Raw genomic sequence first — 24,824 nt, 5'->3', positions numbered from 1 at the left:
GTGCCCTTAACTACTGAGACATCTCTTTAGCCTTTCTATTTCTTACTTTGCAGAAACTTGAGAGTCTTCCACATGGAAGCCTCATATACAATATTTCTCATTGCTACTAGAATTCTACTAACTCTATAGAATATATGTCAACATTCTAGATATAATACCAACGTCAGGGCATGAGGCTTGGGGATCATTGGCAACAAGCCAAATGCCACTTTTGTCTAATATTTTCAATCCATTTTTGGCCAAACCCATTCATAGAGGGCCAGTCCATGGGTTTAGTGAGGATGGTGATGATGATTATGATAATGTGTATTTGTGAGTATAACATATATTTATGTTATACATATATGTTTATATGTGTTATATATGAATATATTAAACAATATTACATATACATTTATATATAACACACATATATACATATTACATATAATATTCTCAAATAATATTACATTCTGAATCATATCTGTAAGAAAGATCTTTTTGCATAAGAAAATAAATCCTTAAAAAACAAGCAAATCAATTTGTTCTACTGGTTCATCTTTGTTCTCTAACTAGATATTTCCCTTTCTGGATCTCATTTTCTTTCATTGTACCAAATTTGATCTGTTTTTAATATCTCATAAGACCTGTATCATTTCCTCCCTGGCTAACAGGCTGTTAAAAGAAACAGGCTACCCAGGTGCATGGTTTCCAGCATTTCTCCATCTCTCATGGTGACCAGCATTTTATTATTGAACGAAAGCTAGATATGTGGTACTCTATTACCAATACATTTACTCCTAAGAGCCTTTAAATAACAGAAACTGCCCAGGACCTATTAATGCAAAGGGACCAGGAAGCTTGTAGGCCAAGATAAAGAAGCTTAAGGTTGGCTATTAATTTTGGCTAATATTAAATCATGACATAGCTCACATGTAAGGATCACAGTTCAATTATGAGCCATAAAGAAATTTGACGAAAAGGAGATTTATAAGATATTTTTAAGCACATTAGTGCATATTGTGGAAGCAGTGAGAGTGCTTCATGCTCAAGTAATGACAGACCCACGCCCTAGTGTATAAATCCAAATACAATTATTCTCAGCCTAACAGTGAGAGGTGGCAAAGTTGAGCATGTCTCTGCTGAAAGCTGCATCACCCTGATGCTCAGATAAATATCTTCTTAAAGTAACAGCATGACAATGAGGTCATTCTGTTATCTGTAAGTTCTGAAAAAATATTTAAAAATACTTTCTCTAGCTCACTTACTTTAGTATTTACAAACACAATGTGGAAGCCTAGGGCTGATGACCTGTATTTGCTGTGTGACTGGTGAATATTTCTTGATTTCTCAATATAAATGACATATTTTTTTGCGGGGCAGTGGTGGCACACGCCTTTAATCCCAGCACTTGGGAGGCAGAGGTAGGCGGATTTCTGAGTTCGAGGCCAGCCTGGTCTACAGAGTGAGTTCCAGGACAGCCAGGGCTACACAGAGAAACCCTGTCTTGAAAAAGAAAAAAAATTACATATTTTACAAAGGTACTATGATTTTTCAAAGACATTTTCTTCTTTGACAAAAATCTTAAAAATTGGTTGTGCTAGAGTAATTACTTAAATATACCTGAAGTTATCTAACATGATGCAAGTGAATATAGTTGAGAAAGAAATAATCACATGTTAATTTATAAATAACGATTATGAACTAAAGAGGACCAATATGATTAACCCAGTTCTCAGCACACATTTCTTGAAGTGTTCAGTATTTTTGCCTTCCAAAGAGATTAGTCATATGTTTGAGCAAAGTGATTGATTTGATAGAAATACAACTAAAAAGTAAAGGACATGAAATGGAACAGATGACCCCAAGAATGAAATACAATATTTTAAAATTAAAAATCAAAACCCCAAAGTAACAGAAAAATTGTAGTTTATGTTTTGAAGTAAGTTAAAGGAAAAACATACCCATATGCATAGTTCTCATCCAGTAAACAGGAATGTACTGAGTGCTAGTGCTGTCCAGACTAAAGCAGAGTGAGCAGGGAAGCTTTGCTCTTACAATGTGGGACAGAATGAGATACACAGAAAGGAGAGAGAGAGATAGAAAGACAGAGACAGAGAGAGACAGAGAGAGAGAACTAGAAAAATAACTTTTGCCAAACTTATAATATAAAGGCTGAGGAATGAATCTGAGAATTCTTTAAGAACAGGAGAAAAATTAAGATTGGGAAAACAATTCATTCCGATCGTCTAATAGTGACACAAAGAAGAACCCAAAAGAGGAAGGAGTAGGTCACACTTGGGAGAAATATGTTGACATACAAAGGAAAGAGCATTTGAGAATTGAATGAAACCATCATCCTTGGGATTAAGTGCTGAACAGGATAAATTAGATGAATGTTGTCACCTATATACATTATTTTGTTTATAAACCTGAAACACAGAATACCAACATAGGATTTTATTTTGAGAAAGAAAAAAGCACTCATTCTTGTATAAAAAAGCAAACAATTATAAAAGCGAAACATTTAATTCTGTCTTGTCTAAGCAGTGAAATTTTATACCCAACTGAACTACTGGTACAGCATGTGGGCATTAGCTAAGGGATAGAACTTAAGTTCTGTGTTTGATCCCAAGCAACACACACACACACACACCCCGCAACCAAACCAAACAAACAAATTCAAAACCTTGCCCTAGTTGAGTTGGTAGAAATCTGAGTTCTTTTCAAAGGAAAGAAACAATAAAAAAAAAACAAATAAAGGGAGATATAGTGAAGATGTTTTTTAGATTATCAAGCTCTTGTGTGTTCTAAATGAATTAATGATTTTTGTTTCATAGTAACAAGAAGGATTAAAATCGGAGGGAGTAACCATGAGGTTTCCAGGAGAGCAAACACAACACAGAACACTTAGAGAAAATCAGAAGGTAATTAGTCTGGAACAAACCATTCCAAGATGAGGATCTTTATGAATTTACAAGACATTTAGAGAAAAGAAAGCAAGGGTTGTAGAATAGGTGAGAAAGCATTTAATGAGATAAGACCCAAGATGGCAAGACAAAAAGCAGAAACTCTTGTGGGAAGTATCTGCACAAAAAAATGTCCCAATAAAGTCAGATTGATTTTAACTGGTGTGACTTAATCTCAGGAAGGAAGGACATTATCCATTGTGGATCCCATCAGCCATGCATTGTTTAAGAACTTTCAGAATGATAAAGACATTAAAGATACAAAAGATATTGAGAGACTAATCACTATTGAAGATTTGAAAGATATTGGCAAACTAGTGTACACTATACAAGTCTTACAACAATGGCAGAGATATGGAGCCCAGCTCCAGGATACCTGTGCATAGAAACCAGTGTGGTATCCCTTTAAGAGCAAAGTGGTAGCAGAGTTAGAAACATGGCTTAGTATTAGACAGTCTGAGTCCCTTCTGCTATCTTTAAATCTTTAAATTGATTCATATCCTAATAATTAAACATAGAGGTAGTATGGTATTAATTTCACTTAGATTCTATCCATAGTAAGATGAATAAAACTATTGTCTAAGCACATAGTTCTATTATTTGTATACCAGGAAACATTGGTTTTTCCTAAATGAAACAACAAAGGCCCAAACACCAAGCAATTGTTACCTTTTCTAAATGCTGTAAACCCAACTATTTCCTATTCATGGACATCAATACTATTATTTGAAAGAGTACAATAGAGAAGCTTGAGTGGAACCAAGGGGCTATTCAATTCCATAAATGAGTTGCAGTTATGTACAAACACATCTACTACCCTAAAATGTACCTCTTGCTCACAGTCTACATGTTAAACGGATACAAGTTGTGTGTCCAGTGAGAAAGTCAATGTAGTAAGCTCATACCTCTGAAAATGGCTCCCCTTCTCTTAGGTAATGTGAATACATTTGGGCAATTTCAGAGGTTATCTTGTTTCTTGACATTTTATATTTGTTATCACTATATTTTCCTCAAGAGCTATGTTATAACATTATAAAATGCAGCTCCATCAAGCAGCTTTCCAGATAGAGATTTTGGCCTAAGCAATTAGATCATGGCTCAAAACCATACATTTTGCTAAAAGGGCTTGTGACCAAGTGTGCTTTGTGGATACCACACTGAGTGCCATAATCTATAAGGCACTGGCCTTTCTGTCCTCACATGGAAGGTTGGCTAATTTCAGAGCTCACTCCTCTCCACCTTTGGAAACAAAAACATAAGAGAGAAAACGTTGAAATAAATGGCAAGGTTCTGAGCAATCTACACCGAGTCTGGAAAACCACAAAGGAGGAAGTGTAACTCACCTAACTGAGGCCTTGAGGCTGCTGTCCACATCTAGAGAGTCAGTGTAAAGACATGATACAAACACCCCTTTTAAATGCACTGCAGATTCATTTATAGAGATCATCAACGCTCTTTCTAAATACTCTTCCCCTTGAAAGAGTATTTTTTTTAAACCAGTGAAATTAACTCTTTAACTATTCATCATTTATTCTATATAAGTTTTCTTAAGTGATTGAAAGCTTTAATTTTACTTTCCTTCCTAACTCTTGGCCTTAACTATGAGAAGAAATTGTGCTGAAGTGCTGAATACTTTTAAAAATTGGTTTAATGCCATTTATCCAGATGAAAAAAAAATAGACATCTCAGTGAAAGTCTCTGAGAAAAGTTCATAGATAAAATTGAAACAAGCCAGGAAGTGACTACATTTGCATAACTTGATCTGTATGTGGAAAAAAAAAAGATGGTGCTGAAGACAACAATGGAAGCTTATCAAATCAGAATTACACATAGATTTTCCATAGCTCTGCTAATGAATACTGACTCATTGGTGAATTATGTCGAAGATGCAATGGTCCTCTAGATAAGAAAACAGGCAAGCATCAGTTAGGACAACTGCATTAGGGTTGGCTCCATCCCTCAGCCCATTCTAGATGGCACTGGCAAGGCTAATTTGCTCACCTGATTGGAGCCAGATCAGACTGATTAGATCGCGCCACTAAACTAAGATGTTGTTCCTTTTCTGCAGTCACAAAAAACCCTTTAAGCTTGGGAAAAGTTGGCATTGTGTGAGATGCTAATGTATTTTCTATATCTCTTAAGTAGGCTGATAATTTGCACCTGTCTTTCTAAAATTGCATCATCTATAGGATGGACACAAAGGTAGAACTGACTGAAGGATATTCAATGAAGTTGATTAGGCAGTGTTCTAAATGCCTTCTCCAGGTGTGTATAAATATTCTCATTAAACATACAGCAAAGCTGAGGTTCAGGAAATTCACAAGTTCTACAGTATTAATGGAATTAGCTGGTAGACACAATACCTGGACACTTGGAACTGTTCTTCTAGTCTTAGTAGCATAGTTCAGGATTTTCTTTTATCTCTGAGATATCTTTGCAGGGGTATCTCCGTATCTTGGTTCATACTAAATTGTCATTCTTAGGGGTCTCTGACTTTCACCCTAGCATTCTCTAAGACAGTGGTTTCAGTGACTAGATACCAGTATTTAAATCAGGAAACACTTGACAGTAAAAGGGGGGTACTGATATTACTTATGCTAGGACAATAAATATGAGCAGCACAGGACCATGGGAACATACTGTCATTCTCCAAGACCATCCCTGAGGTCCTCACTTCTCCACCCCTGATGCAGAGGCCAGCTCCTCTGAGGCTAACTCTGGATATTTCTTTTCTCTTTAATCTCACACCACCAGCTTTGTTTACTCAAGGGTCATTTTTCTGAACTACTGTATTTTCCTCCATTCCAGAACAAGCTGAGAAAACAACACTGTCTGGTACCTTTAATGATTCCCTTTTCTTGCAAGGTTTTCAGAGAAGGTCTTCTGGAGATGAACTTCTTCAGTCTACTCTTCACACGGTTCTTGTCACTTGTATCAGAAGCACTGTGATGCAGTCGGAACACTGGGGATTAAAAACACATCAGAGTATTGGGTTTTTTTGGGGGGGCATTGGCACATTTCTGTTTATGATTATTAATTTGTGCAAGAACAAATGGGAGACAGAAGAAGCAGAATGATGACCGAGATGACTACCAGGGTCCTGTTGTCTAGGAAGGGCAGAGGAGTAACATTTTTCTATCCAGAAGCATGGTGCTATTATTACCCAATGTGCAAATGGAAAAGGGCTAGCCATAATTCATTACTATGTCTACTTCCTTATGTTAAACATAGAAAACTTTCCTCTAGATAATTCTACTTCCTTGTATCTAGAAGCAAAATTAGAATCAAAGAGAAATATTCCAAACTGGAGGAGCACTTTAGCTTGGTTAATTTCAGTGAACGTTGATATATGTTATTTCTACGTAAGGTAGTTTTTGGAAGTTTTACATGCCCAAATACTTTTGTTACTCTTATTTTTATATTAACTCATGCGATTACTTTTTTTTTAGTCATTTCTTATTCAAATTTGTAAAATTTCCTTCAGAATTTCCATGTTCTCCTACTCCTCTGCCTTCAGATCTGAGTTCTATTTTCAGTTAAGTGAATATCAAAGTCAGTCCTGAACAAAAGCCCCTGAACACCTTCTGATCATTACACTCCTTACTAAGGGCTGTGAATTCAGTGACCAATGGAGCCCATACACTCTGGGCCTTCATTGAGCCTATTTTCCAGCCATATTGCTGGGCTGTTATTATTAATTATTGATGGCAATTTGACGTGACTGTGGGAAAGCTCTGTTACCACCGTTTTGACACAGTTATATATAGAACTGAGAACAATGTTTGTCATTGGGAAGATTATAATACTTAATTGTACCGGAAATTAACAGTTTTCAACGATCTGGTTTAGGCCAGCTAAGTGCTGCGGCTGTAGGGCTGGAGAGTTTTTATATAAGCTGTGAAGCACAATGAGCAATTTCCCAATTCCATACCCAACATTTTGCCAGCAGTACCCCTTCCTCAAATCATGGTGATCAAAAGCACTTCTAGACATAGCCGATGTGCCTTGGAGGGAGGTGACATTGTTACTGATTGAGAATTAGTGCCTAAACTAATTGGGTCATTTATATGTTTTTGTGGAACATCTATATATTTCCATTTCTTGTCTTCAAACCCCTGCAAATCTCATGATACAATGTCAAAAATTGTAGGACCAAGAAAGGTATTTTTTTTCCATTACTAAACACCTAAGAATGATGTGATTAGAAAATTCATTACAAATAAACACACACACACACACACATGCTCACACACATTACAAATGCTACATTATGAAAATAATTATGTAGTGAGTTATATCCTTTTGGAACCCCCTAGGTATTCCAGAGAGACTATTCTTAATTAGAGAGATATATATGTATATGATATTGTTTTCAATACCACCATCTGGCTCCACATGTGAGAAATGTCTGTAAGGTGTATTGGATTGTAAGGGAAATGGAAATAGGGTTCTAAATGTTTTTATCTTCTTTCCTTCTTAAACATCCTAACAGCATCTTGCATAGGATTATACAGTTTTTAAGAGAGAAAAACTCCAAAGGTGCTCGTAATGGTGACCTTCGTGAGTGTCTGCTTCCACCTCCTGATGCCATAAATAATCATCCTTAGACAGCAAGTCAGACTGCAAAGCCGTTACCATCACCGCTTTGCTCATTTTGTTCTGAGGGGAGTTATGAAGACATTGAGCTCAGTCGAAGATGATAATATATGACGTACTTTTTATTAACCAAATAACTTGAAAGAAAGTGCTATAAATACAAAATAAAAATGTAAGAGACGTCTGGCCATGAAGACAGGTCCTTCACTGGACCCTGCAAACAGCAGTAAAAAGCCTCTGAATATTGTGGCTTACAAATCTGATTTTAACAGCCAAACTTATAAAACAGTTTATGCTTTTCTGTTGTCAAGGGAGAGGAACTTGCCAAATTGTTCATTTTAAGTAAATACAACATAAGCAATTAAGGCAGGCAAAGTTTAAACACATGCCTGTGATAATCAGGACGGCTCGCGCCTGATCTCACTACTGATTCCCCAGAACAGTGTTCCTTTCCTTTTCCCACAGTACCCAGTGACCCCACACATACTTTTAGAAACTTGTAATCACACAGTGCAAATAAAAGGACACTTTACTGGAAAATACACAGTGCGGTACAATAATCCATCATTTATGAAAAATAGAATTCAGCCTTTTCTTTTTCCTCAGAGATTTAACTACTTTTTGAGGGTGAAACTTCCTGCAGTTTGAAGATTTATGTTAAGCCAATGAGCAGGTTTTTTTTTTCCCGTTCCCATTTAAACATTTTATTTGAAAATGAAAAGAGCTGGAAGAGATATGGTTTGAATTCTAAAGCACTTAATCTGATTTACAGACGGGACCAGGAATTTCTCTTAATTCTATGTAGTGTCACCTCCGCGTGAGTTAGCTTGGTTGTACGAGCTTTCCAGGGTTTGTGGAACTAATGTACATTTCCTTTATGCTTCCCTCCTATTTTTCCACTGATGGTGATATCTCCTTTGAAACTCAAACAGAATATTTTTTTCAAACACCAAGAATCTTAAGAAAAAAAAAAAAAAGAAACACTATATAATGTAAGTCTCTGCACATAGAAGCAAATAGCACTACCTTTAAACATGATTCGTAGCCAGTCCAGAGATTTAATTGGTGCTAAGGCAGACAGGCACTAGGATCCTGGGCTTTGGAAGGTATTAAGAGAGTGGCTTTCTCAAATGATCTTCATTTAAGAGCATTATGTGTGACAGTAGGCATTAGCCCAACACACATCCTCTACCCAGACCAGCCGTTCATGAGTTCACTGGTATCTCTTGTACATTTTTCCCACAGTAGAGTAGGAATAGATAGAAGGGCCACACAGTGTGGATGACACTCATCTATGAACATTCTATTGAGTGTATGGGAACCACAAAAGAAAACCCCAAATCTTCCAGAATCTAACAGTTTGGATAATATAATCCAGGATCGTGTATCTGCCAGAACTTTGCTTGCTTGGGACTTATTTTGAAATATTTCCTTTTCCTGCCAAACTGCTGTTCTCGCAGTATTCCCATGTCACAATTACATGTTTTCATTGTTATTTTTTTTTTTTTTTTATATTTGGAAATTCTAGGAGAGTTAAGGCTTCAGAAATGTCACTAAAAGAGAGAAGAGCCATAACCCCTTCAGACACACAGTTTTGAACAACTTTCAATGCTACTCTCTTTCACGTTACTAATGGCATTTGGTGTGAAGCAACCTCAGGTATAGCTAAGAGAGTCCTGCTTGCAGCCAGGAGTCCCCTAACACTTCAGTTTCCATTCAGCAGGACAACAGGGCAAAGCTGGCAGGCGAGGCAAGTGCAGTCAGCTTGGCACCTCACCCTCTGGTATGTATCCACAGGCAGAGATTCAGAAGGAAATGCTAGAATAAGGTGACGCCAAGGCTTTTTCCTCAGAGGCCCTGAGGTACTTCCCAAGCCATCCCAAGGGCCTCATGACTAGTGTGCTGTTGTCTCAATTCAGGTTTTCCAACACAACTTCCTTGTAGTTGGAATTATTCTGTATTGATACTTTCCTAAACCTCTTAAGAGTAAATTACTCAAAATTGATGGAAAAGAGAAAGGAAGCCCATTAAGTTTCTCTTCAGTGTTTGCCTGTTTCTGCACAGGGCATACACACTTGGGCTAATGATGGCACTGGGTAGACACTTTCTTGTCCTCTCCAGCAGGTGGTTTTAGAGCATTCAGTGTCGTGTGTTACTTATTACGCTAGAGTGGACAAAAGGAGAAGGCTTAGACTTAGTATACCTTTGGTCATGTAGTATCTCCTTTTCCCACGTACTCAATATAAATACAATCCATAATTTAAACCCCCAAATACAATCTGCAAAACCAAGTTTTTGAAACTCATTTAAGTGATTCATTCAGAGTACAAATAATGATTAAATCTGGAAATAATTAGAAGAGTTAATGCAGGGAGTTTGAACACTAGTACTTCATTTTAACCACTTAAGTCCCACTTAGACATTGTAAAAATACAAGACAGGCAATTGATTCATAATGGAAGGTTTGCATACACCATATATTCAGTACCCTTTTATGGGGAAGTAAGAATTCATATAGTGAAATTGTTTACTTTTAGAATACATTTTCTAGTTAAATAGTCAAGTCTGAACCCACTTTTAAATCTCAGTGTTGTTAAAGAGCTGGGACAATTATAATTCAACCATATGTAAATTCCATGGGTACTTTTTCCAGTAATATGTGTATCCATGTCTCCCTCCTTTAATGAGTTCATTGTCTGCGAATTAGTCAGTGATGCACTATGCAACCTTCTTTCCATGAGAGATTTATCAAGTTTCTTTTTATGATCAAGAATGTAAAATGATATTTGTACCACTGGTTGAATTTATACTTCATTTCCAAAAGAACAAAAAAAGAGAAAATATTGTTCAATAGCAACGGTCTATTAGATACATAGAGAAACACAACTTAGTTGTTCCTACAAATAGGATCAGCAACAGTGTAAGATATGGGGTCAGCTCATTAAAACATTCTTCTATTGACTAGATATTTTATCGTGACTCCTCATGAATTGACATGGTGCCAGTAAACTATTTTGAACACAACTTTGATAAATCTGTTAATAGAATATGTGGTTCCTGAGCTAAAGCAGTGGCTGATTTTGAAGTTTTAATCATGGGGAAGATAGAGATAGAGAGACAGAGAGAGGGAGAGAGGGAAGGAGGGAGGGAAAGAAGGGGTGAGTGGGAGACACACACACACACATACACACACACACATACACACACACACACACACACACAGAGAGAGAGAGAGAGAGAGAGAGAGAGAGAGAGAGAGAGAGAGAGAGAAATAGCCCATCAACCCAAACAAAGAGCACTGTGCATTAGAAATCTGTTTTCTATGAGCAAAGGTGAAATATTAAAAGTAGGAATGGGTACTCTCTCCATGACTGAAAACAGGCACAGCCAAATGAGACAAAAAGAACCTGATACAGAATGTGAACATGGGTCTCTAAAAAGCGAACACTCTGGCCTATGGAGTTATAAGCATGATAAGTAAGAGCATAGATGTGTTATAGGAAATTATCACCTATGCTCTTGTGAAAAAGTAAGAAGTGTTGTGAAATAAAACAAAATTTGTGCTAAAAGTTATTGTTTATTTTAAGGCCAATCTGAGCCAAGCCTTAGAGTGCACACTGCTGAATGGGGAGGTGCATATACACAATGAGAGCCAGCAGAATATAGTGGAGCACACATTAGCTTCCACACTCCTGAAAGTATATAGAGATGTGGGTGTGTTTTTTAAACAGGTGTGAGGCAGAGCAGCAGGACTGTACAACTTTCCTCTAGTTCTCAGAAGTCTTGTCCTTGCAAATACTACAACAATATATCTTTAGAAAAGTTATCGACATACATTTTCAAACATGAATCCATTTTTGCAACTCAATTTTATGCATTTTCTCCATTAATTCATTTATTTATTTATTCACTTTACATCCCTATTGCAGCCCCCCATCCATCTGGTCTCCCCCTTGCAAAGCCCCTTCCCCACCCCTCCCCTTCTCTGAGAAGTGGGAGCCCACCCTGGGTTCTAACCCGCCGTGGCACATCAAGTCACTACAGGACTACACACATCTTCTCTCACTGAGGTCAGTCAAGGCAGCCTAGTTAAGGAACAGGATCTATAAGCAGGTAATGGAGTCAAGGACACTCCCCCAAAACACACACACACACACACACACACAGACACAAACACACACACTCCAGTTGTTGGGAGACTTGTAGAGCTGCACATATGTGCAGGGTGGGGGCCTGAGTTCACCCGACGTGTGTGTGTGTGTGTGTGTGTGTGTGTGTGTGTGTGTGTGTGTGTGTGTGTGTATGCATATACTCTTTGGTTGATGGTTCAGTCTCTGGGAACCACCAAGGTCCAGGTTAGTTGACACTGTTGGTCTTCCTGTGGAGTTCCTATCCTCTTCTTCATTCCCCAATCCTTCCCCAACTCTTCCACAAGACTCATCAAGCTCTGTCTAATTTTGGGCTGTGGGTCTCTGCATGTATTTCAGTTAGCTGCTTGGTGGAGCCTCTCAGAGAACTATTATGTTAGGGTTCTGTCTACAAACATAACAGAGCATCATTAATAGTGTCAGGGATTTGTTCTTGCCGATGGGACGGTTCTCAAGTTGGGCCTGTCTTTGGTTGGCCCTCATTCTCTGCTCCATCTTTGTCCCTGAACTTCTTGTAAGCAGGACAAACTTTGGGTCAAAGATTTTGTGGGTGGGTTGCTATCTTTATCCCTCCACTAGGAGTCCTGCCTGGTTGCAGGAAGTGGGTACTTCAGGCTCCATATCTCCCACTGCTAGAAAACTCAGCTAGAGTAGTCCTCATAGACTTACTAGAGCCCTCCCAATTTCAGGTCTCTGGTACATCTAGAGACCACCTCTTCCAACCTCACCAACCATGGATTTCCATTCATGATTCAAGCATGCTCCCTTGGGCTCTCCTTGTTATTTAACTTCTTTGGGTCTGTGGATTATAGTGTGGGTATCCTGTACTTTAAGGCTAATATCCACTTACAAGTGAGTACATATCATGCATTTCCTTTTGGGGCCAGTTTATCTCATTCAGGATGATATTTTCTCGTTTCATTTACCTGTCAATTTCCTTGTTTTTTAATAGATGCCCTGGTTTTTAATAAATAAATAATGTTCCATCGTATAAATGAACCACATCTTCTTTCTTTATTTTTTAGTTGAGGGACATCAGAGTGTTTCCAGGTTCTGGCTATTACAAATAAGGCTGCTATGAACATAGTGAAGCAAGTGTCCTTGTAATATAATAGTATATCTTTTGGGTGTATGCCTAGAAGTGATATAGCTGGGTCTTGAGGTGAAACTATTCCCAATTCTCTGAGAGACAACTAAATTGATTTCCAGAGTAGTTGTTCAGTTTGCATTCTCACCAGCAATTGAGGAGTATTCCTTTTTGTACCACATCCTCACCAGCATGAGCTGTCATCAAGCATGAAATCTGAGCCAGTACTGAAACACACACACACACACACACATGCATGCACACACCATCACCATCACAACCACTACCCTCATGTATCACAAGCATGGTGTGAGAAATGTCTTCAAAATAACCTTTAGATGAAATACTTTATATATTTGAATTATACAAATATTTTGGGGCTGATGAGTTTGCTTTGTGGGTAAGCAGCTTACCCACATTAGAAACATTAAGACATGAATTTGCATCTCTAGTACCACATATTAACAAATATACAAGGCACACCCAAAAGACAATAAAGGAAAAATGTATAGCATTATGGTCGATAATATATATATATATATATATATTATATGTACATAATATTTAGAAGCAGATATAGGTATAAGTATTGCTATAAATATACATAGATATAGATGTAGATATATAGTATTGAGGCATTTAGAGCTATCTTAATTTCAAATTTGTTTAGCCATTCTGGTTATCCTAGTGTATTATTACTAATAATGACCAATGTTTTTGGAGTATCTGTTATATGCCAAGGAACTTTCTAAGCAAGGCGTGTCATATTTAATCAGTATAACATTATAACCTTCCAACATGTTAGGGTCTATTCTGTTAATTGTCCATTCTTCATTTAATTATCTGACGTTCTGAAAGTTACATCATATAACAGGTGAGAAACAGAGCCTGAATACATGAATGCTTGAGTCATGAATCAGTGTCCTGTCTTTTCATTTTCCAGCATGTTACTCAATGTCTAATGACTTAAACCTGTCAGTATTCCTTTTTTGCCTTAACTCAGTAACTTCAATATAACATTTTTCAATGTTCCACCTTATAAGAACTGTTACAGATCCCAGAGCAGGGTGGTATGTATTACTGCAGGCTTAAGGAAAGTGGATGGCCTTAGGTGAGATGTCTGACTCGTGGGACAGCAAAGGAACTGATGGATGGCTGATCTAGGCCCTGCCAATATTAACCATCAAGGATGGCACGTGGCAGTATAATCACTCTGACATTGGAAGCAGAATGTTGCAGAAAAGCTCCACACTCACAGGAGAATCACTTATTCTTCTCCCAGCTGCTGTATGGAGCAAGACAATACCGAACACCAAAGAGGAGATGGAGATAAAGACTGGGACTCCTATAAAGCAATAGAAGCTAGCAATCTAACCTGATTCCACAGCTCTATTCCACTTGTCACACATGGTTTCCTCAAGACTGACATATTTACACACCCAACCAACAGTGTTGGGGAACACATCCCCCTCTACAACTTCTCTATTCTTCTCTAACTCTTGACAGGACATCTCATGTTTCTCTATGTTCAATCACAGACATGTGATTTATTTCATTCTTTGAGGAGGAGTATTTTGCAGGAGGAGTATTTGAGTTATGGAATGCACTTAATTGGAAAGAACGTAAGAACTATAATAGTTTCTTCTCAATTATTGACATTCTTCCTTTAAACAACAACAACCAATTGTGACCCTTTCTCTTTTGAATACTGTAACATCTCAATAGGTCACATAACATGGAATGTTAGTTAAACCATGCAAAAGTTCTTTTGTGTCTCTATGTCTTTCTTTGTTAAATGAGGTTAACAATATTCGTAACAGACTGCTGTGCAAGGGAAATGCCCTGCTATATGCAAAGTAAAAATCAGAATGAGAAGTGTATGCCAAGCATTCACTTGTTGCTAGCAATTGTTACTCTTGAGGTTTGGGTACATGTCCTAAGCAGTCAGCTCTGTGCCCATGATCAGCACTAAGTGCAACAGGTGTAAAACTCCCCCTTCTCATCCCGCAGTCAAGCACTGAACAGTCACAGTATTTCCTGAGCATTCACTATCTATCTAATATCATTAGAGCCTACTCTTGGCTGCTGCATATTTATGTATATGCACATGTATTTTTATGTACATAAATGTTTGTTTGTATACATTTAAAAGGAACTGTTCTTTACCACCCAATTAAAGAAAAATCTTGTGCATAACTCCCAGAGTTACCTGTGATTAATATCTGCCAGGTAGAGTGTATTTCAAGATTTCGAGCATGTGTTAAAACGATTGGGCTTTGAAGCGCTATCTGTTAAAGACTTTCTGAACTGTGACAGTGGATATTGACAGTGCTTGTCAGACTAAACCACTATTGATTGGCTCACATCATGTGTATAGCAAAACCAATTTCTTTCAAGTGCTTCTTTCTAACCAAAATACATTATTGCAGCCTTCCTCTCTGTTTATTATAACACCCAAGCTCATCGTATGGAGCACATCCAGCAGAAGGGTTTCCCGACAAGCGAGGCAGCAGACACAGCACAGAGAAGTGAAGGTACTTAGCAATCCAAATACTCATGCATTGCAAGTTGCCATTCATTTTGAAAATATTGATTCCTCGCAGTCTTTGTTTTCATTTTACAATCCTCGTGAATAGGGAACAATCATGGACTAAGAGTGCTTTGCTGTTATTTACTGCGCTGTGGCTCTCATGGTTTCTCCTACTGAAAGAAGCTATTCCAAGCATTGTGTATATGTTAAACTTGTGGGAAAGAACCTGTTTATGTTTGGAGGTCTCTGTTCCCCTGCTGATAAACACACATAACCCTAAACACTCAAGTGTGAGTATGTGCACTTGAGCGTGGGCATGCACACACACACACACACACACACACACACAAACACACACACACACACAAGGGGGTGGTATGTTTGAATCTTTTCCTAAGCTTTAGGATATTTTCTTTTTCACTGAGTGAATTCGGCCAACTTTGGGCATGTGCTACATATTGTACAGTTTTGCTGTGAACTTGAATTTGCATTGTGCCTCTTCTCCCAGGAGAGAATATTTCTTGTGGAAACAATACTGTTCTGTAGCAAAACGCAGTTCTCATAATACCCCTGTGAACGGGAAGAATTCCATCTTTTTTCCCTTTACTAGAAAATAGAATCATTAAAATATCCCCAGATGACCTATCCACAAGCAGGGTCTGATGCCAGCGAGTCTTTGTAGAGTATAAAAGGAGTAACTCTAACTCAAAGACCTATCAGTATCAGTTTTACCAGGTAAGCAATGGCTGGGGAAAACCAAGCCAGCCGTTCCTAAGTTTCTAGAATAATTTTCAGAGTATTCTCCAAATTGCTGTCCCTGTCTGACTTAACTCTGATGATGAAAACACCATAGACTTTCACTAACCCTGCAAACACTTTAATTAATCTGGTCGACCGCCGCCAGCTCTCTCCTAGCCAAATGTGCCTAGAGATTACAGAACACACACACACACACACACACACCCCTAGAAGGCCGACAAATTCTAGTCTAAAGTCATCTTTCAAAGCCCCTTCTTGGAAAGCCACCGAGTTCCCGGTCCAGTTTGCACATTCTGGATGGGATTTGGGCCGAGATAAGAATTCTTTATGTCTTGCCTGCAGCTCCAGACCATGTTGTAGGGCAATGGCCGCTCCGCCCTGCCCCCTTCACCCTTCCAGGTGGCCTTCTCACCCCAACATTCCCAAGCGCTGAGACCGGCGCCTGGCCTGGGCTTGCACTCTTGGCTGACTCGGCAGGCCTGAGCAATGACTGTAAGCGTGGCAACCTTCCTTGTCTGCTTGGTGATATCAGGGATGGGAAAATGTCAGGCCAGACACAGCCTCTCAGAAACGAAGTGTTTGGGGGACAGAACCTTCTATTATTTGAAGAATTATTTTGACATAAGCGTCAAGCTATTTGCTCCAAAATGTGCGTGCAAAGCACTGTTGCCCACCCCCACAGGAAGTGTATTGAAAATGCATGCGAAGGGTGCGCCGAGCATATCTGAGGACACAGTGTGTAGTCTACGGCTAAGTGATCAGGGATAGCAGCGTAGTTTGTCCTTACAAATGCTGACAGACAGCTGCAGTTTGCAGCTGGCAGGGAGCTTATGCTCGCTAAACAAAGATCTAGCTGGAGCCCGGTGAATACTTGGCTGTAGCGCAGTAATCATAATTCATAACATACATTTCTAAATGAGAATTCAAAACCTAAGAAAAAGCCCAGAAACACTCCTGTCATTTTGTCGCTTGCTGTGGTCCGGATGTGTGTTGCTTTTGGGCTATTTTGAAACCCCTCAAGGTCCTGTAGAGAGACCGGGGTCACCAAGCTTGTCACAAGGTAAACTGCTTTCTGCTTCCCTACCATTCTTTCAGATTCTCAAAGCAAAGTGTTACACCAAATACTCTATTCCTTTCCCCCCAAAGATTCAATTGTAATAAAATTTCCTCTCTCTCTCTCCTCCCTCCCTCCCTCTCTCTCTCTCTCTCTCTCTCTCTCTCTCTCCTTTTCCTCTCTCCCTCTCTCCCACCCTCTTTTTTTCTTTGACTTTTGCAAACATCAGAAAATCTCATTATTTTGGGCTGAGTTCAGGTTGGTGTCTAGAAACATGAAATATTAAATCTGGAAAAAAAACCCGAAAAGAACAAAGTGTGAGTAAGCGTCCCCAGGTTTGGGGATGAGGAAAGACTCAATTGTGAAGTCACTTGCCCAAGGCAACAAAGGAAGAAACTGAGCAAAGCTGGAATCCAAACTTCTTAACCATCATTTATGGTTTCTTTGTCAGCACCTCCTTTTGCCTCTTTAATCCCAGATTGACTTTATTAGAAAAATTGTTCTTAAATCCAGAAGAATGTTCAAGGGAGCCTTTTTCAGCTGCTTGAGGCGCCCACTGCTGGCCCAGTGCTTCCAGCGACTAGGATTTAACTCCAAATGCAATAATTGCCATCAATTGTTTTATTCTACGCATTCACAATTGGAGAGTTTTGAATATAATATGGAAATATATTGAAATTTATATGCATAATTATGCATAATAATATGAAAAATACATGCCCAAGGGGGGAAATTACAGTAGCCTTCCTTTGACATGCAACAATGCTAAGTGTTTGGCTCTGATTCTTTTCTCTAACTTTTTGGTAACCTGAAATCTGCAATAGATTATTCTTATTATTTGGGGGTTTTCAGCCTTCCCTTTCCCTGGGGGACAGAGAGCTGTGTTGCCGAATGCCAGGACACCCCTCCAGATGCAGATGTCACCGAGAAGGGCTGTGCTGCGTATCCTTTCCATGTGTTTCTGCCTAAGCTGGGAGGGAATAGAGAGGATTGAGCTACGGATGGGAAAACGTGCTGCGCCAAGTTCCAACCCCTCTGAAATTCCAGCTTTTGGACCTGAACAGGCTGTGATCGTGGTCCATTACAATCTTGTTCACTCTCCACAAAATGAAACTTATGATCTTGAGGAAAAAAAATCATCTTCTTGAGACATTAAGTGCCTCTTATATAAAATAACGCAGTGATGGCTCAAGACCCGAGGAGTTGGAAATGTGCAGATTGAATGACCTTTAAAATACACATAGGTTTAAAACCAAAAGAAAAATGCACTTAAGAAGAAAGTATTTTGACTTATTTCTAAAATATGGTTGGAAACATTAAGCAAACCAAAAATGAGGCTGTACCACATTCTCATTTTGACTTAAAGATCTACTTTAAATAGCCCAAAAGATGAAGTCATCAGTGTTGATTTCCAACACGGATATTATGAATGGTGACAAAGACAGGGTGAGTCTTGTGCAATAGTGAGAACTACTGTTATTGTTAGCCCTTAATCCCTCAAACTCTCAAAGTAGAGGCAAAGGAGCACAGGAGATATATTCTGGCAGGGTCCTTATTCCCCTCCTCTGGTTTTTGTAGCAGTAAGAAATACCCATCAAGAAATATCTCCCCCAGTTATCCAACAAAGAACAAGAACAAGTGTAGGTGTTTACACTCTATGGCGCAGATGAAGAAATTTAAAAAGCCACCTGTGTGAGAATCAGTCCCAACCACACACACAGGTGCTGTCTCACACAGCTCCAAGGAAAGCAGGGGGCAGGGCCAGGCATCGTGGGTGGGCCTTGCAAAGGAAAGTGAAGTTAATTGCTGTATTGTAAGGCAATGGTCAGCTGCGAATTGTTCTAGATCACCTGGTAGTTTGGCAGAAATGTTTCTTTTCAGTTTTGTGGCTATGTAAAATGAACTGCCATTTGGAATACTGTTGCAGTTGAGGCAGAAGATGGAGAGAGGGTTTTCTCATGCTGCAGTTCAGAGTTTAAGGGCACTCTCCACACCCAGATCAAGCCTGGAACATGGTTCGTGCTTATTATTAAAACAACTTGATGTGTAGAAGGAAGCACATAGCCTTTTGTTTTGAGATCTGACTTTGTATTCTGGTTCTGCTACCAGGGCAGTGCATGGATCAGTGTCCCTGGATTCTAAGTCTTCATCAGCATAATGGGGTGAATCTCTATTCTGTGTTGCAATGGATGAATTTGTTCTTATCCATGATAACATTGTTTTATTGTAGACATGAGGAAATCAATGCCATATCCTATTCCTTCATACTTCATCATCGTTATCATTATTAACATCCAGCTTGCCACAGAAGCTATACCGTAAGACTGAAATGGAACCGGTCTTTGGGTTTCAGAGACTGATAATTAAACATCATCTAAAGTGTATGAACCAAAAGAGTGCATGGGGGTAATTTAAGAAACTCAGCATCAGTACATAGAGCTTAAATTAAGTATATCACTAACAATAATTAGTAGTAAAAGTCAATGTCTATATTGTATAAAGAGAGCTCTGGTGATTTTTTTTTTTTTTTGAGACAGCACATCTTTAATACATTGCATACCCAAATCACCAACTGACAAGAGAATTTCTTGCAACTTTGGTACAGAAATAATGTGTTGCTGGAGTGGATATGCTAGGTAGATGCATGGCAAACGACTATGTAAACTATTACTTCCACTAATAACAATTTAAAAATACATATGGTTTTAAAGTTTCTATTTTATAGTAAATCTTATTCTATTTAGTCAGAAATGGCATGCTATTAGCTCTGATGGCTATAGCAGCCATGTGACCTTATGGAGTGAAGTGATACATGACATTGACATTATATTCAAGGTACTTTCATGCCTTATAGATACTTTAGTCATGGTAACTAAAATATATTTTATAATTGAAGTATTTTGTGAAATTTTTTTGGGGGGGAATCATTGGATAAAATGTTTGCCGCACAAACATAAAAACTAGAGTTTGGAACCCCAGAGACTACAGGTTCAGTAGTACATATTTGTAATACTAGCATGCATCCAGCAAAAAGGGAAGCAGAAGCAGAATTACTAGGAGCTTATGAGTCACCTAGCCTGGAAAGTGGCAGTGAATAAAAGAGACCCTGCCTCAAACAAGAATGAAAGCAAGGACTGACACCTGAGGCTGTTCTAGTGGGACCTCCACACTATAAGTAGTACAAATATATCCACAATCACATACCTGTAAACACACATAAACACACACACACAGAGAGAGACACCACATACATTATAAAAGAAATGGGGGCTACAGAAAATGTCTCTCGGGGGATTAGGGGAGAGGGCTACTGTGGCAGACGACTGGAGTTTGGTTTCTAGCATACCAGTCCTGTGATTTACAACCACCTGCAAGTACAGCCCCAGGGATCCAGGGCCATCTTCTAGCCTCAGCATGTACTCTCTCATATGTATGTGTATACATACATATTCATATACAATGAAGTAAAGTGAATATTTAAAATATAAAATTAAAGTTGAGCTTATTCTTAAAAATGATCCTTAATTATTGATGAAATGCAGATAAACATGAGTTCAGGGGTGCTCTGTAGTCCAGCGGAGCTGGATTGTAGATAGACTGGGGGATGATAGGATAGGTTCATGGGTAGAAGACACACTACTTTGCAACTGCCATAAGTAGAGGTATATTCAAAACCTTCTAGCTTGATTAGTTCTGACCAGTAGACTGAAAGGGGCATCTTTTTTTTTTTCTTTAGTTTTTCGAGACAGGGTTTCTCTGTATAGCCCTGGCTGTCCTGGAACTCACTCTGTAGACCAGACTGGCCTTGAACTCAGAAATCCACCTGCCTCTGCCTCCCAAGTACTGGGATTAAAGGCACGTGCCACTACCACCTGGCCTTAAAAACATCTTAAATCCTGTTTCTGTACCCTTAGACGGAATTGGCTGGAGAACTCACTTCTACTTTGAACATATTGACTCTCTTACTTTTCCCTGAGGGTATCTTGCTTGTAGCCTCTGTGCCTGCTGCTCACTGTAATCATGTGATCACTCATTAGACACAGAGCCAGGGCTCACAATACCTCCAGTCCCAACCCAACCATCATTTCTCATAGGCTCCCTCTTTACTTAAAACCATGAGTTTCACTCACACTGGCTAGACTCTCTTCCTTCTCCTTCTTTTATTTTTCAGTGTTAAATAAAATTTAGTCAATATGTATTGTAGTTACTAATATTATCTATTTTCCCAATGCTAAAATTGTAGTTGCACCAAGAGACAGTTTTGTCCATTTTGCATTATTATTTTCTGATTTGCTGGGAATCCAGATCAAAACCTTGCATAGGCTAAGAAAGTACTCTCTAAATTACAGTTTAATTTTTAGGGGGTATTATTTTGGTGTTACAAAAGATTTGGGCAGATGAGTGGAGAATGCACATTGAATCAATTGGAAAATATTCTGAGTTCCTCATTTTAGAAAAGTAAAACCTCTTAATTCCTTTTTAAAAATACCTTAACATTTATAGATAAAATTATCTTCTAAGAAAATAGACTTCACTTGATAGTTCATAAAGAGAAAATGATGATTAATAATTAAGGCTAGGTGATAATGTGAGTTTAATTCCACAAACTGTCTGAGAAAAGGACAAATTCCTCTCAAAACCTTCCCTTCAAACCTGGAACATCTAGAAGTAGTTGTGGTACCCATTCGTGGATATAAGTACAAAATAGTTTTATGTTTTATCTTATTTACAAAACAATAGAATTTAATTCTTAAAAGTTCAATTAAATACATAAAGTATTTATGCTTACACCTACAAAGGTATAGTAAAAATCATTCCAGATGACAGGAAGTTGAACCAAGATTGAAGTTAAAATCATATAGTGGTTGTTTTGATAAATAATGATTAAAAGTACAAAGATTCTAATGAGTATAAATGGAACTCTCTGTATCATTAATGGGTTAGAGAAGAAGAGATACAGGAGAAGGGAGGACAAACAGTAATTAATACTTAGGGAGAGCAGCTTGGTTTGTGGCAGAGGTTGCAGAAACCCAAGACCACCAGTGTCCACAGGAAATATGGTGTAGACCACATAAGCATTTTAAAATATCCTAGTGGCCACATTAAAAAATTTAATAAAACCAATTGGAATTAATTTTAATATTATATATGTATTTTAATTTGTTCTATTTTCTTGCATAACCAATTTCAAACTATTGAGATATTTCACATTCTTTTTCTCTTGTACTAAAATTTTAAAGTCAGGTATGTGTTTCATACTTACAGCATATTTTTGTTTATGCTGAGCTATGTTGAAAATGCTCAACAGTCATATGGTGGTGGGGGGCCTATACAGTGCAGTTTAAAGTCAGGCTGTGGTAGTTAACCTCCTCTACAGTTTGACTGAATTTGGAAATGCCACGCAACCACTCCTTGACCTGTGTGTGAGCATGTTTTGAGCAGTTTAACTAAGGAGAGAAGACTCATCCTGAATGTGGGTAAGACTATCCACAGGGTGGGAGACATGATTTGAATAAAAAGGAAAAACAAAACAAAACAAAAAACAACAACAAATAGTGCAGGTAAACCGAGAGTCAGTATTTATCTTTCTCTACTCTATGATCATAGGTGCAAGCTGACCAGGTGTCTCCTGTTCCTGCCTTACTGCCTTACTGCCATGATTGACTGTAAGCCTTTATAAACCATGAGCCAAAATAAACCTTCCCTTTTAAAGTTGCTTTTATGAGACATCTTGTCACAGTAATGAGAAAAAAAAATAACACGCAGTTTCTGGGTGTCATGTCATAAAAAGAACTGGCTCGAGGAACCATGGGGGAGTCGTGCTGCAGTACACAGAAGCCTAAAGCAGCTCAGGGACAGACATACAAACCTCAGAAGAAGATGTGCTCTTCAATTCTAATTGTACATTCAGTTAGTACAGCAGGCCATGCAAGCTTCACTTTACTTTTCTACTATCATCAGGCACTTGTGTTTAATATGTTTGTTTACAAATGTTCTCTCATATAGCATGCCACCCTTAAACATTTATAGACCCCGGTAACCCTCTGAAGTGGTTATTTGTAATTGCTGATTTGATATAATGTAGAATTATCTGGGAATAATGTCTCAATGATATATTGTCTGGATCGGGTTAGCCTATGGATATGTGTATAGGAGACTGTCTTGGTTATGTTAATTGTTGTGGGAAGACCTAGCCTAAAAGTAAGTGACACTACTCACTAGGTTTATACAGAAACAGTACAGAAAATGAGAAAGTGAGCTGAATTCAAGAAAGTATGCATACATTCTCAACCTGCTCTTGACAGAGGATATGACCAGCTGCTTCAAGATCCTGCTGTCTTAACTTCCCTGGAGTATGTAACCTGAAAATGTAAGTCAAACAAACCTTTTCTCTCCCAAGTTGTTTTTACACAGAATATTTTAGCCAGCAATAGAAATGAGACCAGGATACCCTCTAAAACTGAGAGAGCAAATGTCCAGACTAAATAAGTCCAAACTATAATCTCTTTGTACCCAGAATTCTCACTTTCTGATGTTAAGATGAAAGTGCTTATTCTACCATCTTTACTATTAACAACAGTTCATTTATAAGAACCCACATCAAAGTGGCAGATAATGTTCACAAAGTGTATTGAGACAGTTGGTACTGAATAGAGAAGAAAGTCCCCAGTCCTGCTTGGTCATGTAATGGACAATGTGATATGGTACCCCTGGCAGAGAGCCAAGAGGGCATGGGCCTCCATGAATGTTGATGTTGGCATAAGGCTTGTTCATATAATAATGTACATATTTTCATGCTCTTCCTTTGAGGAATGCCCTCTCTACCAAGGTTAATGACACCATTATAATCAGAGACAGCATGAGTCCAGGAGGCAAGGGTCTGGCTAATGTCTCAGCAAAAATGGTAAACACTGGGACCTTCAGAATAGTCCTTAAGGCTGTGGGAAAGAACTCTGAAAACATGAGTTCAAGAATATATAATTTCTCAACTATGCAATATGAATTGTATAAGGAGCTTCACAGACCTAAATAGAGGCAGCTGCACTGTGAACAAGCTTGTCAGAAAATACAAAGTCAGTCAGATACAAAGGCATCCAGATTCCTATGTTCAAGGTCAACCTGGAACAAACCTAGGTTGGGTCCATGCACACTGGAAATGGTAATCTCATTACTGGATCTTACCCATATATCCCATTGTCTCTGCTTACAAAGGCAGACAGATCTCTGATTTGTAATGTTTAAAAAATGTGCTTGCTGTCTTTTTCTAAGAATCAAGGGGATGGGATTATGGGATGCTGATTCATAGGATAATACAAAGGGAACCTAGAGTAATAACTGAACTGATATGTAAATAAAAGACCGGGATTTTGTTCTGTATGAGATGAGCTATCCAGAGAGTTTTTTTAGAATTGCTAGAGAAAGCTGCCTTGATCAACAGGCTGTCTGAAAGCTGTCTCGAGCAGAACATAGGCTATCAGCTTGTAACCCACAATTTGGCTTTGAATTGTTCTTTCCCTGCTCTTCATCAGAAGCCCTCTCCAAGCTTAGGCTGATCCTTGGCAAGAAAGAGCATGAATCCTGTCCTGTATTCCCCAAATCATAAATGTTCTGGGGAGAGTAGTTGAGGAGGCACATACTCAGACATAGTGAATGCTTTTCCTTGGATAGATGTGGGGTTTGACTTAACTTCTTAATGCTTTTT

The 24,824-nt window shown here is 38.5% G+C and overlaps 1 protein-coding gene across 5 annotated transcripts in view; it reads right to left on the bottom strand.

The window, feature by feature from the left end:
* Positions 1 to 24,824, bottom strand: part of Arhgap15 (Rho GTPase activating protein 15) — a 611,414-nt gene that overhangs the window by 251,249 nt on the left and 335,341 nt on the right. For all 5 annotated transcript variants that reach the window (XR_004118571.1, XM_031370150.1, XM_031370149.1 and 2 more), the window contains exon 9: positions 5,788 to 5,910. Coding sequence is in view for 4 of the 5 variants with exons in the window: in XM_031370150.1 (XP_031226010.1) it covers positions 5,788 to 5,910 (123 nt within the window). In the remaining variant the exon portion in view is untranslated. The remainder of the gene's footprint in view (positions 1 to 5,787; positions 5,911 to 24,824) is intronic.

This window comes from Mastomys coucha, unplaced genomic scaffold (genome assembly GCF_008632895.1).
Source record: "Mastomys coucha isolate ucsf_1 unplaced genomic scaffold, UCSF_Mcou_1 pScaffold15, whole genome shotgun sequence".
NCBI classification, from domain to species: domain Eukaryota; kingdom Metazoa; phylum Chordata; class Mammalia; order Rodentia; family Muridae; genus Mastomys; species Mastomys coucha.
The sequence above is the reverse complement of the archived record's forward strand: the minus strand, read 5'-3'. Positions and strand labels throughout refer to the sequence as shown.